This window comes from Mirounga angustirostris, unplaced genomic scaffold, assembly GCF_029215605.1.
Source record: "Mirounga angustirostris isolate CCGP_5_RB_7025 unplaced genomic scaffold, mMirAng1.0.hap1 SCAF_3, whole genome shotgun sequence".
In the NCBI taxonomy this organism is placed as follows: domain Eukaryota; kingdom Metazoa; phylum Chordata; class Mammalia; order Carnivora; family Phocidae; genus Mirounga; species Mirounga angustirostris.
In genome coordinates this window covers 89684519-89703770 of record NW_026991711.1, presented here as the reverse complement: position 1 = coordinate 89703770, position 19252 = coordinate 89684519, and the positions used below count along the sequence as shown (strand labels likewise).

The following is a 19252-nucleotide window of genomic DNA, read 5'->3' as shown; positions in this document are numbered from 1 at the left end:
ATACTACACTATGAAAGAGAACAATATGATTCTTGATAAATCATAAAGTTCAAAGAGATCCCTAAAGATGATGTTCCTGCTTCCATGCTGGTAGGGAAAAATTATTCCTATTTGCAGGTGAAGCATGCTAAACTTCTTGCAGTCAGTGGTGAAGCCAGTCAGGGAGAGTTCACACACAGTAACTTTGCGCTCCAGAACTGCATAAACAGGTGCTCTGTGGCAAAATACAGCCACACACATGAGCTGCCAGAGAATCTATATGTGAATAGTCACTTACATTTATCCTTGTAACTCAGGAGGATGGCTTTCCTCATGCAGGCCAGTAGAGTTTTCTCTTTGAGAGGATATAATGTGTCTCAAAGCACAGGAGGACGTATGTATCCTTTTCATATTAAAAAGTAACAGAAAAATTACCTTTTAGCACATTTGTTATATGAGCCATAGTGCATAGAAGATGTTACTTAACATTACATCAGTGGGGAAACCAAAAGTAAAGGAATCATTGTCTTTTCAACATCATGTAAATTAACCAAAAATGTTTATTTTTTCAAAGGTAAGTCATACATCAAGTATACTTGAATTATTTTTCTTAGTAAAAAAATTGAATATGCAATTTCTGATATTCCCCATTAATAGTTAAAAATAAGAAATTGTTGTGATGAGTTTAAGAAGTTGATAAGAGACCTCATAATGCCAGCAGGGCAAGTCCCAGAAATGCTGTGCTTCGTTGCTATGGGCCAAGTACCTAGACGAGCACCCAGTGTCCACTCAATAAAAAATTCTATGATGAAAAAAAAAAGCAGAAAACAAAACAAAACAAACAAACAAACAATGATGCAGAACTACCTGCTTTTATCCCATGCATTTTCTTTCCCCAACACCACTGTTCCACCAAATCACACTCTTATAACTTGAAAGTGTTTTGAAAGAACATTGGTTCTATTTTTATATTAGGAGAAGTAAATGATTAAATCACCCCCTTCTGCAAAATTTTGTCTCTTCTTTAAGATATTCAGACTTGAAGGCATTTAACCCATTCCAATAGCCCATTTTTAGTGTTTTCTGCCCCTCAATACTCCAGAAACTTTTTTGAAATGTTTATCTGCAACCCTTTCTGTTTTAAATAAAGCTCATTTCATCATATACTGGTCTGCATTGGATTGATAATGGGTAATTGAAGGAGAATGTAAAGTTTTCTTGTTTAGTTTGATTGATTGATTGATTGCCATTGATAAAACATATCACAAGTCATACTGCCTTTTTTAAAGGAGGGTGCAGTATGGCATATGGCATCATTTTCTTCAGCAAACCCAGGGAAAGAAGCCCTGAGATTTAGACTACACAAAAACCCAATGTTAGAGCAGTTATTCTGATTCCTCTGGCACTGGCAGCCATCAAAATTTATAACCCGGTAAAAAAAAAAAAAAAAAAAAAAATTAGGGCAGTGTCATTTACGTGGAGCTGGGGTGATAATCATAAAAAAAGAAAGTAAATCCAGACCATTATGGAAAATAAAATCAGTACTCCCTGGATGTTCAAGGACCTGATCTAAGGGACAGAAGGGAGGTGAGAAGTTGTTTATGTTTTTTCCAAAGCCAAGATGCCATTGAGCATTAACAATCAGGGAAAATCCGGGTTGGATAAAAGCAGACCCAGCAAGGCATGCAGACGCTGGGACTCTATCCGCAGCTTAGTGAGCCTGTTTCAGTTTCTCCAAGGCTTTGTCGACATGGCTGAGGATTCAGAGAAGGAGGTGAGAAAGCCCTTGAACAGAGCGATGGAGGGGAAGAAAATGTAATCGCAATCCTCTGCAAAGTGTTACTGGCAGATTTACACTCAGTTCACATGTTGTTACCAAGTTTCTTTTGATCCAAGAAGGAAGGGATTTGGCTTCAAAATCACTTGTGTAGTGGAAAGCAATTTTGTAGAAGAGGAGAGAAGTGCCACATTTCGATCCAGCTTCCTCCATCATTCATACACCAGGTTAAATGGTGAGGGTTGTCACAGGATCTATTTATGGTGTAGAGAGAGGCTTTAGGAACCCATGGCAGATTTGGGAATGTGCTGCTCAGGTCCCTCTTCAAGAAGGACTTGTTGCCCTGCCATGGGAAGGCTGTTGGCAGTTAGTCTTCGTGTGTCTACCCTTCAGGGACTGCCTCAGCTGCAGAGAAACACCTGGACAAAGTCACATCCTTTGCTAGGGTGTCCACAATGACCATCTGAATCCAGGGTATAAAGGTTTGGCCATTTTGGCCCAAAGCTCTCATGGGTTTTTTCTATTCCCACTCCACCCCTCTACCTGTGACCCTACTCATCACACCAGGTTATAATGATCTGGTTATTGTCTCTCTCCCCTCTAGTGGTTTCCTTGTGGGCATACATAGTGCCTAATTTATCTTTACATCCTTGTGCCTGCTGCCGGTTCTCTGATATATTTTGAATTCAGTAAATGTATAATCAATTCCTGAAAGGATTGAATGCAAAGTTCCAAATGCTGGCTCTTTTAATACTGACTTTATTTTAAGTCATTTACCTTTTATGAGCCTCAGTTATTCCATCTGCCCACTGGGCTTAATAATCAATACTTCATAAGTCAGTGGCAAAGATTAAATGAACATTTTTTTTCTCCTACTTGGAATTCTCTGTCAAGGGTTATTAAATAAGAGTTGCAAGCAAAATATCATTTTAAATGGGAAATTATTTGTGCCCCCACCCCAGGGGGATAATAAGGCACTGCTTTGCCTGGAAATTTATGAGATTTGACATTTAAAGGATACATTCAATTAGTGCAATAGCTCCCAGGGGAGGGATCCTGCCGCACACTGGGTTTTATCCCCTCCTTTGCACAAATCAGCAAAATTGTCCCCACATGGTAGTGTATCTGATGTGTGAATGCCTCAAAAGCTGAGGTAGGGCCTTTAAAAAAGGGAACTTTATAGCCGCCGTTGTCTTAGCAACTAGCTTTCAAAGGGAAAGGGATTTTCAAAACCCCATTTTCAAATCGTTATATGGTATGCACAAACTTGCTCTGAGGTATTGCCACTGGATTCCCTTTGCAGTTGCTCTTGTTTTCCCTGTGCTCTGGTGGGTGAAGAGGGGCTTATTTATGGAAAATCCTGTCAGATCAGAGAAGGTGCTCAGGCCAGTCCCTCCATTTGATGATTCAGTGATACTGTAAGTTTTATGAAATAAACTGAAAGCCATCCACAGCCAACACCCATTTGTGGAGACATCTAAGTAATCATGACCTTCAGCAACTGCCTTTCTCTTAGCCCATGCTGCCAGGAAGGCAGCAGCAAAAAGCCAAACCAGTTTTTGTTTTTGTTTTTGTTTTTTCTAATTGGAATAATTTTCAGTTTTTGTTTTAATTGAAGTAATTTTTTAAGCAAAGTTTATTTTTTGTTCTTTCAAGTATCAGCCTTATCCTCTCTTCTTTCCCTGTCCAAATAACCCAAAGACCAATAAGTTCTTCATAACAGATTATGCACCATTTTGCCAGATTGGGGAGAAAACACTGAAAGGTGTCAGATCCTGTCCCTCCATTTGCCACTGTGTCTTTCTTCTCTTCTCTCACTATTTTTTTGAACACAATTCATTTAACAAATATTTTCTGAACATATTTTCCGTTATCAGCCCTAGGATAGGTAACAAGAGCATGAGAATGAGTAAGATCCATTCGCTATTTAAGAAGTACAGGCTTTGAATGAGGAGGAGAGGTTTTAAGCCAGGTCCCTTAGGATATGGTATGGGGGTGCATATCCAAGGGGTGTGAGCAGGGCTAAAGGGGTGTGGCTCTCAAGTCTAACCTGGAGGCTGCTTCTGGGCTGTCCCTCATCAAAGTGTTGTTCAATAGGCCATCTTTGGAGTTATCTGCTTTGCTGGAAAGAAATTATTTGCATCTCTACTGGGTAAATGTCATCCATGTTTTTTGCTTTATTTCAAGTTTCAGGGTTTTTTTTTGTTTTTTGTTTTTTGGTTTTTTTTTTTTCCTGACAAGAGAGAATTGCTTCTCCCATTTGATGCTGTGCCCCCAGTCACACTGCAGCCATCACTTCCCCAAAAGAAGTTTGGAGTAACAAAGATCTCCAAAGTGATTGCTGCAGAAATGCATCAAAGTGTGGTGAGAATGTTAAAAGATTGGACAGTGAGAACTGGTTGCCCCTGACCTGCCAATACTACATCCTGTTTAGTGAATTGAAGCCTTTGTTAAAAAATATATTTTAGGGTGTGCTGGTATCACCCATAAAATCACTCTGGGCCAGGGGAAATATTAGGGAAAATTCTTAAAGCTTATAATTACAGAACTTTTACTTTATCTCCTTTGAATGAGTCTGCGCTTTAGCTTCTGGGACACTATCTATTCTCAGTAGGGCCATGCTGGAGAAAACTAGCCAGCAATTGTCAGGGGCCCAAGTATATGGGAAATTGATGCTAATAGAACAATAACTTGGCCAGGCAGCAGCTGTGAAGAATGTAGGTGCTCCAGCTGATTCTAGTAATGACCTGGGCTCATATGGCATTTCTCATCCGGTTGCTCTTGCAAGAAGGGCAATAATCTCTCCTCTTTCACAGGAGCCTTTGTAACTTTTCTTTAAAACTGTTTTGATACTGATTTTTCATCTTCAAAAACTTTGGTAGAAGGGAGCACAATGAGGCATGAGTTGGTTCTCATCTTTTCAAGATGGGAGATGATCGTTGTGTCAAAATGACTCTCTTGGCTGTTCTAGACCCATAATTATGATTATGGGAATTTTTCTGCCCCATCATCTTGATATTCTTTCAGGGGTACCTCCAAACGATATGCAAAGCAACAGTCAACCACCTTGAATTACAGTGGGCTCTATTCCCTATGGCTCCACATTAGCAACAGAAACAGAAACACAATTCAAGTCTTTGCTTGTTTCTTTCCCCTCCTTTTGAATTGTAAATAATTCCCAAATGTGGTTTTCCACGGAATGCATATTTAGCACTCTGGGCAAAATGTTGTGCCCTGCCACCATTCTTTAAAAAGAAAGCAAATATTTGTTTTGGGCCAGTAGTTTTGAAAACAAAACAAAAAAAACAAGCCTCTTTGCAAAAAACCCAAGTAGCAAGATAAATACCTCCTATACACCCTGACCCACACACCAGACACAAACATGCTGATGCTGTCAAAGGTATTCCTTAATATCCAAATACCACATGGATTAATAAATGGCTTTTAGAGATATACACAATTCTATAACAAGGAGTTTCATTTGAAACTTGATATAACAAGTTATTTCTAAAATGACTTTTAGAAAAAGGAGACCCAACAGCATTATACACAATATACATAATAAATGAAAAGATTTATTTTAAATTCTACAATCAATATGTAAATACACACTCAATAAAAATTAGTCATTAATACCTCCAAGTACCCTTATTAGAGGCAACCAATATTAGCACCGCATGAGATTTTTCAGGCATTGTTGAAGTTCTTACATACATTTAGGTACCCTTAGGAAATACTGTACAATGTTATTATTTGTAGATAGATTTACATAAACAATATATTCATATGTATTATACCACAGCTTTCTCACTTTTTTTTTCATTTGTTTTTGTTTGCCTTTTTTTTTTTTTTTTTACCTCAAATACATCATGGAAACCATAGCATTTCAATACAAATAGCGTATTAAAACTGCTATATAGTGTTTTACCTAATACTTTCAGTTTTTGCCTATTTTGTTGCTATGTTTATGTCTTTAATGCACCTGGAATTTGTTTAAGGTTCTGAGGTAGGATTGTAATTTTATTTGTTTTTCAAAATCATAGTTTCCCATCTCCATTTATTTCATGGTTCTTCTTTTTCCTAGTTATTTAGAGCTCCAATGTATATCATAATGTAAAAAAAAAATCTCTATATATAAAGAGTCTATTTCTGGATTTCTTAGAAATGTCTGGATCCTTGGAATGTTTGGCTGGCTCAGTTGGTAGAGCATGTAGCTCTTGATCTTAGGGTCATGAGTTCCAACCCCACACTGGGTGTAGAGCTTACTAAAAAGCAAAAACAGAAACAAAAACAAACCCCAGGAATTTCTGGTTTCTGTTTTATTTAAATGATTTTGTTTTTCCCAAGTACTGTACCAACATCACACTTACAAGGTATATTTTGATACTGAATAGGACAAGTTTTGCCCCCGTGCACATCTCACTCCTTTTTTTTTAACACTGTATAAACTATTCTCAATCATTTTCCTTTCTTGTGGAATTAGCTTTTTATGTTTTATGAAAATAATTTTGGGGGGCTATTGATTGGATTTTATCGTGTTAAAGAAATTAGCTATACAATACTGGATCATACAGAAACATATTTTACTTCTTCAGGTATTCTTTATGAGTGAAGATAAAATTGTATTGTTTCCTTCATATATGTACATGTTGTTAACTCTAGGTGTTTTGCTGCTTTTGTTATTAAATAAGATTTTTTCCTAGCTATTCCATTTTCCGGTTGGTTATTGTTGTTATATAGGACCGTGATTGATTTTGTATGCTAATACTTATATTTATCCACATTCTTATATCTTTATTTTATTTAATTAATAAATTTATTTTTTTAAAGATGTTATTTATTTCAGAGACAGAGAGAGTATGAACAGGGAGAAGGGCAGAGGGAGAGGGAGAAACAGACTCCCCACTGATCAAGGAGCCAGATACAGGGCTCAATCCCAGAACCCTGGGATCATGACCTGAGTCAAAGGCAGACACTTAACTAACTGAGCCACCCAGATGCCCCATATCCTTTTATTTGAATTGTAATAATTTGTCATTATTGTTTTGGGAGGATTTTCTAAGTAGACAATTATACTATTTGTGCACATAATGAAGTATTTGTAATGACTATGTATGAACAAAATTAATTATTTTGGGGTGTAATCAATGCCCCCAGCTCCATTTGGGGAAATTTCTTTAAAAAGGTAGAATAAAGCCAATGATAATAATATTTTCATGGTTATTGATACATATTGCTGAATTATTCTTGAAAAGTTTTTCACAACCTTCATTTCCACCAAACAAATAGGAAAAACTTTCAATCTGCTGAATGTCTCTTTCCCAATTTTTTGAGGAGGATTAGTGTTTTATTTGAGGTTCCACAATTTATTTATTTATTTTTAAGATTTTATGTATTTATTTGAGAGAGAGTGAGCGAGAGAGAACAAGCTGGAGGAGGGGCAGAGGAAGAGGGAGAAGCAGACTCCCCACTGAGCAGGGAGTCTGATGCAGGGCTGGATCCCAGGACCCTGGGATCATGACCTGAGCGGAAGGGAGAAGCTTAACCCACCGAGCCACCCAGGCACCCCAAGGTTCCACAGTTTATAGTGAGGATTAAATCAGAAAGTGTCTGTGAAGCACAGTGCTTGGAAAGACTTTTTAAGAAGTAAGCTCTTAGTTCAAATTGACTGTTGCATCATTATTTTACTTTTTAAATATCCAGTTAGTGTCACCTGTATTATTAAATGGTGTGTGTTTATTGGATTATGAGCAAGAAATCACTATATCTGGCCAAATTCAACCAGATGCATGCCTTGTTCTTAAGAAAATCATGTTTTAGAATTAAAGTTTCCACTAGGATTTCCTTCTGGTACCAAGACTCTGTCAGTTGGAGGGGTGGGATAAAAGCAGAAGATAACTGACGGTTAGTTTATTTATATTTATTCATCATGTATATGCTAAATCTGCTGCAACTTTAGAATTTGGAATCTCGGTGGTAAATGCACCTGTAGTTCAGTTGGCTATTGTAATTCATATAAAAAACAGCTGCTCCAACTTCAAGGTCAAAAAACCAAGCACGAAAGGAAGAAAGATAGAAAAAAGGAAAGTTATTTTTGTGAATCTGCAGTCCAACCTGGCACATTCAGTGTTTTATCAGGAGTTCTCAACAAAGGAATTTTGCTTGAGCATGTGAAGAAAAGAAGCAGGCACCCAGGAAAGAAATAGTGGCTTTTGCACTTGGTGCCAAGAACCACAAAAAATTTGAGATATTACTCTGAAAGTGATGAGCATTTGTGAACCTGACACATGGAGGTTTCCTAAGACAGGCTTAGAATGATGATAGTGACATTTTTACGAGTTGATTCATACTCAGTCAAAGGAAACATCATCATAATGAACGTGCTAGATACCAAGGGCCAACTGTAGTGTCTCATGCAGAATTGCTTCTAGCTAGGCCAGCCAACTAATGGTGATAGTTTTCCGGAAGAGTGAGCTCAAACTCAAGAGAATAAATGCATGCATGCATATTACTTGCTGGAAGAAACCATGTTAGAGATAAGGGTAAGAAGGTAGAAGGATCACTTAGTTATAGTACTGACTCAAATTGTCTAATCAAATCATTCATTTTAGGATTTTAGAGCTTTCAAGGTATGCAGGCTTTGAAGGTCAAGTTTAACACCTGACTCTGCCATATAAAATCTGTTTGATTCTTGACTCTGGCCAAAGCAATCTCTCTAGCACTATGTTTCCTCAACTAGGTCATGCAAATAATATGAAGAATACATTCTTTCCCTTTGGGTATTCAGTGAGTTAATGATAAGGTTTCTAGCATGCAAGTATGTTTGAAATGTATTTTTTTAAGAAAAATTAGAAGCATTGTTCTGATTCTCTGTCAGCTTTTAGATTAAATGAAAGCCTCAAAAACGTGACTATCAGCTGCTTTGAGGATGATGCTAGAGTTTTGTTGTTGTTCTTCCTCCTCAAATGTTTTAGTGAATTCTAGACAAGATGCATACAAGTGAAGAACAAAGTATCTTAGAGTAGCAGTTGAAAAACCAAATACCTACAAGGGCCAGAAAGGCAATATGGATGAATGAAGTCGTTCTGGTGGAGAATGTGGCCAAGTGGGGATTGGATTCCCCATCTTAAAATAACTGCCTCTACCTTAAAAGAGCTGAAGTTGAGCTTTGCTATGCAGGAAAGCAGGTTCGTGGTTAACAGATTTGATTATTTCAAAGATTTATTAGAATTTAAAAATATTTCTCATTTAAAATAAAATTGGTAACTAAAATAAATACTGGGAGGCAGAAGATATGTAGGGAAGGGATGTGTGTATATGAGTGCAGGTGTGTGTGTTTATAATCACAGGGATAGAGTACTGTGAGCTGTAGAACTCACGGGGAAGATAACATGCCACATAAATGCAAAATGCATGAAGAGATCCAAAGTCAAGACAGACCAGAAGGGCCTGGGGAGCCACTAGTAGTTCAGAAGTCCTGGTGCACTGAAGTCAGAGAAGGGAATGTGGGAGAAGGAAGCTGAAGAGGTAAGTGGTGGCCAGATCTTTCATATTGTATCATCTGTGCAATGGAATTTGAACTTGATCGTGAGGACAATCAGTAGTCTCTGAAGAGCATTAAATAGGAATGGCAGAATCAAATTTTCAAATTTGATTGATCTTTCTGATTGCAAAGTGGTACATGGATGAGAAAAGTCAGGACTGAGTGTAGACAGATCAATTAGAAGGTTGTTGATGGGAATCAAGTTGAGGTGAGGAAGATTGTACTAGGGCCATGGATCTAGGTGTATAAAGAAGCAGTTGACACTATATGTTAACTACATTTGAAAAAAAAGGAAGAGGAAGAAGAAGAAGAAGAAGAAGAAGAAGAAGAAGAAGAAGAAGAAGAAGCAGCAGCATAAGCAGATGGAACAAGAGATATCTGGAAGAGCACATCCAAAGCACTTTTTTGGGGAGAAAGGACTGCTGAGCAAGAAGGGGGAAGGAAGATTGTGGCTGCATCTCTGTAGAGTATTCAACGTTCAGAGAAGGTTCACACCTGCAACAAAACTCTACACATAGCAGGTAACATCAGAAAATGGAGAGCACCAACAACCTGACTGTGTGAGTGTGTAGGCAAGGAACATCTCTCTGGAAATATTCTATTCTTAGTCTACCTATTACTTCTCCATAAAGAAAAAAGGAGCCTGACCTCTAGGTTTTATCCTTTGTAAAGAATGTAAAGCAGTCAGGTGAAAACTGAAATTTAGTTCATTGTGCAATTTGTTCATAGTTCTTTGTGTCGCGTGTTTTGTCAGCATCTCAGAGTGAAGTGATCCTCTTGTTTTGGATCATTCTCTCCATAATCTGTATGTCTCAAACCTCAAGGAGTGCATTTCTGCCAGGGAAACCACCCCAGCCACTTTCATCTCCATTTATAAACTTGTTGACTAAGTCACACGTGAGAAAATGTGCAATAGATCTTGCATTCTCAACCTCTGCTAGAAGAAAAATGCCACTAACAAGATATATGAAGAGTTATTCAAATCTACCACAGGGAGTGACTGCAAAATAAGGGGGAAAAAAAAAAAAAAAACAAGACAAAACATTTGACTACATAAATCCTCCCTTCTTTATTCTGCACAATCTCTGGAAAGGAAATAATGAGGCTTCCTTTATGATCTGCTTGTATTTATAATTGATTTATCTTGTGGTTAAAAGATTTACTCACTAAAATTGAGACAGACAGGAGAATGCAATTTGGGTTTGACCTCCTGGCCTTTTTGAATATCACTTATCAGACCTGAAAATACAGTAGAGTTTCAGCATTATTTCAGAATAAAAGATGTTTTTGGAGTGTTATGTCTGTCTGTGGATGCAGCCAGTGGCTGCCATCCCCATATTTATGTGTCTGTAGACCTGGTGTGATTCAGGGAAGTCGCAATACTCCCTCAACCCCACTCTATACTCCCATCAAACCCATTTCCAATTATTTCCTTGTCCACCCTGCGAGGCTGACTGATGCCAGGAATGTTTAGGTTACCTAACTCATTTCTTTAACTTACTGCTTTGTTTCTTGTCTAAAGTCTATATTCCTGGTCTGAGATGACACATTTGGAATTCTCATCTGTATCCACCTTGGCGGGGATATATTTTTATCTGGTCATTTGCTAGACCAAGATTTAATAGAGCTGTAGGGCTAGAAATGAATGAGGTTCAGAAAGGAGACTTGATAGATACAGAAAATAAGTGACAAGTCTGTCCTGCCCCTGTTGTTTTTGTCTCTGTTAATATACTTTGTAGATCTTGAACACCTGAGGGTGCCCTCCATTTATTCATGTGTGTGGACTTGAGCCCGCACTGTTGAATCTGGAGTAGAACTTGTGTCTTTAAAGGCAAGCTGGACCTATGTCTTCTCTGGGATTTCCCATAATTTTGAGCACCAAACAAATACCTGCTGATGGGATTTAGCTTAATTTCTTGGCTTTTGTCTCTCAGTGTACATTTTTCTGACATCAGAGGTTTAGGCTAGTAGAGTCCTGGATTTCCAATGGTAACAAAGTCCTCTGTCACTTTGAATCTACACCATTCTTGAATAATTTGTAACAAGCATTATGAATCTCTCTGAAAACTTCAGGATGTCCCTGCAGCAGAAAGTTGGGTTAGAATCCTGTTCTTTAATCCAAAAGGACAAATTTGCCTTCCAAATAACAATTTGGAGGTAAGTGCTAGGATCTCTCTCTCTCTCTCTCTCTATACACACACACACACACACACACACACATATATACATATGCAATGTACATATATAAACAACCTACTTGTCTGAGTCATTTTAAGGGCTCAGGAGAGGGCATAGCAAAGAATAATGATTGAGTATGTACTGTATTCCATGATCTTCACTAAGCTTTATTGTAAACACACTAAACAAACTTATTCTTAATTTACAGATCATGTAGCAAAGGCTGAGGTGATCAGTGGTCAACATGGCTAATCAGCTAATGACATGGAGTATGACTCCATGTCTGTCTGTCCTAAAGCCTGCCCACCTTCCAGTGCTTGCATTGCACTGCATGAGCAATGCAAACTTGTTGCAGTTTTCTAAATTGATGTGCCTAACAGCTTGCTTCTAATTCCATCAGAAGGGACAATCCTGCTTGAGTATTCTACTTCAGACAAAAGTCTGCTATAGACTATGTCATGACACATTTTATTTCATTTGCAAGAAACATGGTAATCTGTAGTTTCTGTCTTAAACATCATAAACTATAGGATTCCATGTGAAATATAATCTTTTCTTTCTTCCTTCCTCCCTTCCTTCCTTCCTTCCTTCCTTCCTTCCTTCCTTCCTTCCTTCCTTCCTTCTTAAAGATTTATTTATTTATTTGAGAGAGAGAGCAGAGGGAGGGGCAGAGGAAGAGAATTCTTAAGCAGACTCCTTGCTAAGCATGGAACCAGACATGGGGCTCAATCCCAGGATGCTGAGATCATGACCTGAGCAGAAACCAAGAGTCGGACACTCAACCAACTGAGACACCTAGACGCCCCATTGTTTTTTTGTTTTTGTTTTGTTTTGTTTTTTGTTGTTTGTTGTTGTTGTTGTTGTTTTGGAGTTAGGGGTGAGGAGGTTCCCAGCCTGGAAAGACATGCATTTTGCACATGCTGTTTGAATTCCTAATTCTCATTGGAAACTGTAATGGAAAAGCTCAACACAGCATGACAACAGAATAGTGCTTAACAGTTACCAGTGTCAATATTAAACCTAAAAGAATTGAACTGTATGATATCTTACTTTTTTTTTCTTTTTCTTTTTCACTGCTTAGGGGGAACATCATCAAGACAGAAAGGCTTTCTAGGATGCATACGCTCCCTACACTTGAATGGGCAGAAATTGGACCTGGAAGAGAGGGCAAAAGTCACATCTGGAGTCCGGCCTGGATGCCCAGGTCATTGCAGCACTTATGGTAGCATCTGCCACAATGGGGGCAAGTGTGTGGAGAAGTACAGTGGGTACTTCTGTGATTGCACCAATTCACCATATGAAGGACCCTTTTGCAAAAAAGGTACAGTAGATGCCTCTGTTTTATCCCCATGCTGTATTGCAGTACCTATAAGCCATGATCAAGTCATGCCCTTAGACACTCCTTAAGTGATCTTTTACCTTCTTCAATTTTGCTCTGTTTAAAAACTCTATGTGGCCCCTCAACATAATTACATACAGCCATTTTCACTGTGTGTGGACACTGGCACTGAGACCGGACAGGATGGATAGTAACAGTGCAACAAGCTCTCCTTGGCTGAGGCCAGCTGAACACTAGGAGAGGTGGACTTTCATCTCTGTCGTATCAGCCTGATCTCGAGGGACGCACTAATCTTTCCAGTCCCAGTTCCTTAACCCATGCATGTAATGGCGGCATTATAGATTGTACCCCGGAAGAGTCTTAGTGATGCTTGAGTCATTTTAAAGTATTTTTACAGGGCGCCTGGGTGGCTCAGTTGGTTAAGCGACTGCCTTCGGCTCAGGTCATGATCCTGGAGTCCCGGGATCGAGTCCCGCATCGGGCTCCCTGCTTGGCAGGGAGTGTGCTTCTCCCTCTGACCCTCCTCCCTCTCATGCTGTCTCTCATTCTCGCTCTCAAATAAATAAAAAATCTTAAAAAAAAATAAAGTATTTTTACAACAGGGAACATATAGGTAAGTCAGTAGAAACAATACCATGCATCTAGTAAAATCTCCCTATTATGCAGGTGATGTGAGTGGAGTCTGAAGCTTTAAAAGCCCTGCCTGGAGATCCACATTTGGTTCATCAAGGGGCTGGGAATGGAACACAGGGATCAAAATCCCTGTCCCAGGGTCTTTCTATATCCTCTCCTGCCTTATGAATTCATTGCATTGATAAAACTAACCATGATGGATGTATACCTTGAACAAGGAGTGATGGTCATGGTGTAAATTCTCTAGAAAAATTCAAAATAACTCTACAAACTATAAAATCGCATTATTCAATATAAACACTTAGTATTTTTTCAAATACAAGGGCAAAAGATTAGGTCTCCTATCTATCTTTGCAGGATTTTAAAGTTTATTTTATTGATGGGAAAAAAAAAATGTTTGTTGAGCAAATAATGTAAACAATATTTCAAGAGCAGCATTTAAACTATTAAAATAAAATGGTTTAATTACTTTGAAATACAATTTACATTTAAACAGTGATGGCAATTATGCATAATTCTTGTCAATTCATTAAAACACATTTCCCAAACACCTCTACCAAACAATGCTTTATTTAGTCCAATTTACTGTTGGAACTTAAAAACAATAGACAAAAGAAGAACACCCAGTGTTCTCATTGAAGGACTCTGTAATTTGAGCTCTTCATAATTTACACTGGCCTTCTCCACAGTTAGATTGAATTACTTGCTTATTATTGTTGAGAATCATTATACTCCTTGGGAGAAAATGAACGGTACAAATTTTAGGGCCAACAGTGTGTTGGGCCCTGCATGGAGTTTGACATAAAGTGGCCCCATCCCAGTAGGTGTTGACCATGGGCTAAGACAAGCCAAGTGCCACTGGATTTTCACACTGGGGCAGGTATCTGAATAACTGCCCCTAAAAAAAAATTAAATGCCACCCTTAGTCTGGTCCCACATGGCCAGAAGAAGCAAATACAGAATCAACACCATCAGGCCTTCTCACAAAGTTAAACTAGCATTGTTCTATAGGATCTATACCCAAGTCCTGTGTTTGGAATTAAAAAAAAGAAGAAGAAGAAGAACAGTGTGATTCTACATTTCTCCAGGGACATTGCTCAAACATCTCATAGATCATATTGTTCTAAATTTAGCTTAGTTTTTAATTGGCTTTTGTGTTTTTTTTTTTCCTGAAACAACTCTGATTAATTATCTTCTGTCCATATCACCCTATCTTTTGGCAGCATATGTTGAAATAGCCTCTGTGCTCTCTCCCCACTTTTTACTTCAATCTATAAGCAAAATAGACAAATATGTGCTTAGCCTTTTCAGCCTGCTTCATATTTCACAGTTCCAAACTTTCTCCTCTTTCTCATAAATCTAAGGAAATGATTTCCTTTATATGCAGTAGCTGCAAAGTATGTAGGATGAATCTTTTAACCAAGCCTTCTAGCCATGCCAGTTACCTGGGGGAACTGGACTGGAAATGAGAGTCACTAGCTAGGAGATGATCCTAAACAAGGGTGCTCACGATTGGGTTACTCTTCCATGTTAACTTCCCAGGGCATATGTATTTTACGGGGTGTAAATACTAGAAATATATGGGGTGGAATTACCAATGCCTGGGCCAGAACTATAATCCGTTGACCTACTCTCTGTTTCTGATTACAGTACAGAGTAATGATAATCATGCAATTAAATAGTAATTATTGACCACAACATACATTTCTCTTGGCCAACCTAGTGGGGAAGATATAAACGTATTGAGAACATTGAAGTTCACAGAGGTCGAATGACTTCCTAATAAATGTCAGGGCTGGAGACCCATCCAGCATCTTTTTGGTTTCTTTTTTCTCTTTAACACCCTAATTTCATTCAGTATAGGAATATGGTAATAGGATTCATTTTTTTTAATGTTTTGCATGTGTCTCTTTTTCTTCCCTAAATCCCCCCTTTTAAATTGTATAATGCCATGATTTTTAGCAATTCACAAAAGTTGCACAACCATCACTATTATCTAATTTCAGCATATTTTCATCACCCTAAAAAGGAATCTTATACATATTAGTAGCTACCCCTCCTTCACCTCTCCCCTCTGTGCCTGGAAAAAACTGATTTATTTTCTGTCATTATGGATTTACCTATTCTGGATATTTCATATAAATGGAATCATACACTATGTGGCCTTTTAATGTGTAGTTTCTTTCACTTAGCATAATGTTTCCAAGGTTCATCCATGTTGTAGCACTTAACATTTCAGTATTTTGTTCCTTTTTTATTTCCAAAGAGTACTTTATTCCATTATGTGGATGCAACACATTTTGTTTATGCATTCATCAGCTGATGGACATTGGGATGTTTCCATTTCTTTGGCTATTATAAATAATGCTGCTATTAACATTCAGGTACATATTGTATGGCTTTATCTTTTTCTGTTCTCCTGGGTATATACCTAGAAGTGGGATTACTTGGGTCATATGGTAATTAACTTTTTGAGGACACTGGCAAACTGTTTTCAAAGTGGCTGCTCCATTTTACATTCTTACCAGCAAAGTGTAAGGATTCCAATTTCTCCACATCCTCACCAACACTTGTTATTATCCATCCTTTTGATAAAAGACATCTTACGGTGACTGTGTGAAATAGTATCTCATTGTGGTTTTGACTTGCATTTCACTAATGACTAATAACATTGGATATCTTTTCATGTTCTTAGACGAAATGTTTAAAGTGTTTGCCCATTTTTGATTGAGTTATTTTTTTCTTTTTATTGTATAGTTGTAGGAAATCTTTGCATATTTTTAATTCAATTCTCACGTTAGATATATGCTTTGCAAGTATTTTCTCCCTTTTCATTTTCTTGATAGTATCTTGTGAAGCACAAAAGTTTTAATTCTTATAACATCTGGTTCTTTTTTTTTAAGATTTTATTTATTTATTTGAGAGAGAGAGAATGAGAGAGAACACATGAGAGGGGATAGGGTCGGAGGGCAAAGCAGACTCCCTGCCGAGCAGGGAGCCCGATGCGGGACTCGATCCCGGGACTCCAGGATCATGACCTGAGCCGAAGGCAGTCGCTTAACCAACTGAGCCACCCAGGCGCCCATAACATCTGGTTCTTACTGTTTTCTTTTTGTTGCTTGTGCTTTTGGTATTATGTCTAACAAATCATTGCCTTACTGAAGGTCACAAAGGTTTATGGACATGGTTTCTTCTAAGAATTTTATAGTTTTGCTTTTACATTTAGTCTTTGATGCAGTTTGAGTTCATTTTTGTAGATGGTGTGATATAGGGGTTCAGCTTCATTCTTTTGCCTGCAGATATCCAGCTATTCTAACACCATTTATTACTGGGTACTTGCGGAGATCCAGCTATTCTAACACCACTTATTAATGTGTACTTGTCTTTAGCCCACCTGCACCCCCACCATTATATGAAGAATCTGTATATGGCTGTCATAGTGGTGTCATTTGTTATTTTTTTCTAATTAAAAAGTTAGACAATGTATTTGGAATTCTATTTGGAAATATATTTGGGAACCTAGAAAAAAATCTAATTACTCAAATAGACATATTAAAAAGGAAATCTGATTTGCTTCTAGCTCTTTTCTTTGTACTTAATATAGCTGCAATAATTCTGTATTTCATGTCTACATTTTATATCAAATTTTCTTTATTTCATTTTATAGAGATTTCTATATAATTCATCAGTTTTAATGATTGCAATAAATTCCAACTGGTGGGATTGCCTCTGCTTACTTAACCCATTCTATCCCCAGAGCAGTTTAGCTTAGCAATAGTGGCATCATTCTGCACTTGATCTGCCTAAGTTCAGATTCTGGCTCATCTACAGTCTACAGTGTGTGATGCCACTTATGTAACTCACTTCCCAATCTCTTGGTTTTCTCATCTATAAAATTAGAAAATTCAAAAATCCATCACAGAGGGTTGTGGTGACATTTAATAAGCATTTCAGAAAGCACTTGGGATAGTGCCTGGCAAATAAAGTCTCACTAAGTGCTTGTTCTTATTATTGTTTTGGAATTTTATTTTATTCTTTTTTTATTTTTTTCAAAGATTTTATTTATTTATTTGAGAGAGAGAGAGATAGAGACGAGAGAGGGAGCATGAGCAGGGGGAGGGTCAGAGGGAGAGGAAGAAGCAGACTCCCTGCTGAGGAGGGAGCCCAACATAGGGCTGGATCCCAGGACCTAAGCTGAAGGCAGATGCTTAACCGACTGAGCCACCCCGGCACCCCTGTTTTGGAATTTTAGATTGCCCCAACTTTTGCACATAAATAATGCTGTGATAAACACGTGGATTGATTATTTTCTTGCTAATGGAACTTCAGTGAAAAAAATAGTATGCATATGTAAGTATGCCTTACCGGTTGCCAAAAACCTGTTGAAAAGTTCTTTAATACTTACCTTCCTGCCAGTGTGTATCACTTTTTTTTTTGCTTTTCTTTACAAAAAGACCCAATTCTTGGTGATAATAGGGAGAAGAGTTTCAGAATCCTCATGCACCCATTATCTAGCTTCAAAAATGATCAACTCATGACCATTTTGATTTCATCTATATATTCACATCTTCTCTTCCTTTATTATTTTGAAGCAAACTTCAAATATCACATCATTTCATCTATAAATATTACAATATGTATTGCTAAAATATAAGAGCTTATTAAAAACACAGATCCATAAGACCATCATCATCAGAAAAATGAATAATGTCTAATATTATGAAATATCCACTCAGCATTCAAATTGCCAGTTGTTTCATATATTTTTAGTTTGATGTTCTGCTAAATTAATCACACCTTGACTGATTTCTAGGTAATCACTAGCCTACTCATTACCTTACGCTTATTCTAATTCTAAATTCTATCACTATTATTTAGACCAGCTATTGTCTATTGAGTTCCTGCTATGTGTTGTGCTTCTACATAATGTCTTCCAGTCCTTCTACCTACTGCAAGATTGAATCCATCTCTACTTGTACATGAGCTGAGGTTGAGTGGGATCCTGTGAGAGTGTTAAAGAGGGGCAGAGCCAAGTGTCAGTTCCCATCTGTCAGACTCCACAGCTGGCTCAGAGACACACTCTCTTCAGTGCCACATTATTTCCTAGCTGTTTCTCTTAGTTCATTCCACACTTTACTCCTGGTCAGTGTGGAGTTCCTCTTTATAAGGTCTGGTCAAGCTATTGTAGCCACAGAGACCTCCAGCTCTAGGGATCATTGTCTCTGTCACACACATCACACTCCAGACTACCTTCCATTGTGTTTTGTTTTGTTTTGTTTGATACGTGTCCTTTCTTCTCAGAACATAATCAGCATAATTCTTTCCACCAAGTAGGTGCTCAATAGATAATGCTAATACTTCTTCTGTGGCCTTGGAGTAGCATGATGGTCATAGATGATCACATCCAAATTAAGATTTTTCTTCTAATGAGCCCAGTGGTTTTGTGTATTCAGACAAATCACTCAGCTTAAATATGGTCAGGGAGCTTAAACTCTTTGATTATAAAATATAAGAAACTTAGAGAATAATAGAATCCAGGTGTTTTGCTCAAGGAAGCTTTATGTTAAAATTGACAGTATCAAAATATTAAACATTAAAATAATTAAACATTAAGAATAATTAGAACTGGGACTAGGGGAGAAAGGAAGACAGAAATTTGGTAGGATATTTCTAATTTAAAAGTGCTTTGCATTTTAATTTCCTGTCCTAAGTATTAAGAAAAAATGTAATATATATGCCCATATCTAATATGCTATTCATAACAGAATGCTCTGTATTACAGTTACATTTGAACATACTCACA

General features: G+C 37.7%; 1 protein-coding gene across 1 annotated transcript in view; it reads left to right on the top strand.

Moving 5' to 3' along the window:
• The window catches only part of CNTNAP5 (contactin associated protein family member 5), an 819371-nt gene that overhangs the window by 696929 nt on the left and 103190 nt on the right, over positions 1–19252 (top strand). Inside the window, exon 18 of the mRNA XM_064586403.1 lies at positions 12559–12798. Within this exon, the coding sequence (XP_064442473.1) occupies positions 12559–12798 (240 nt within the window). The remainder of the gene's footprint in view (positions 1–12558; positions 12799–19252) is intronic.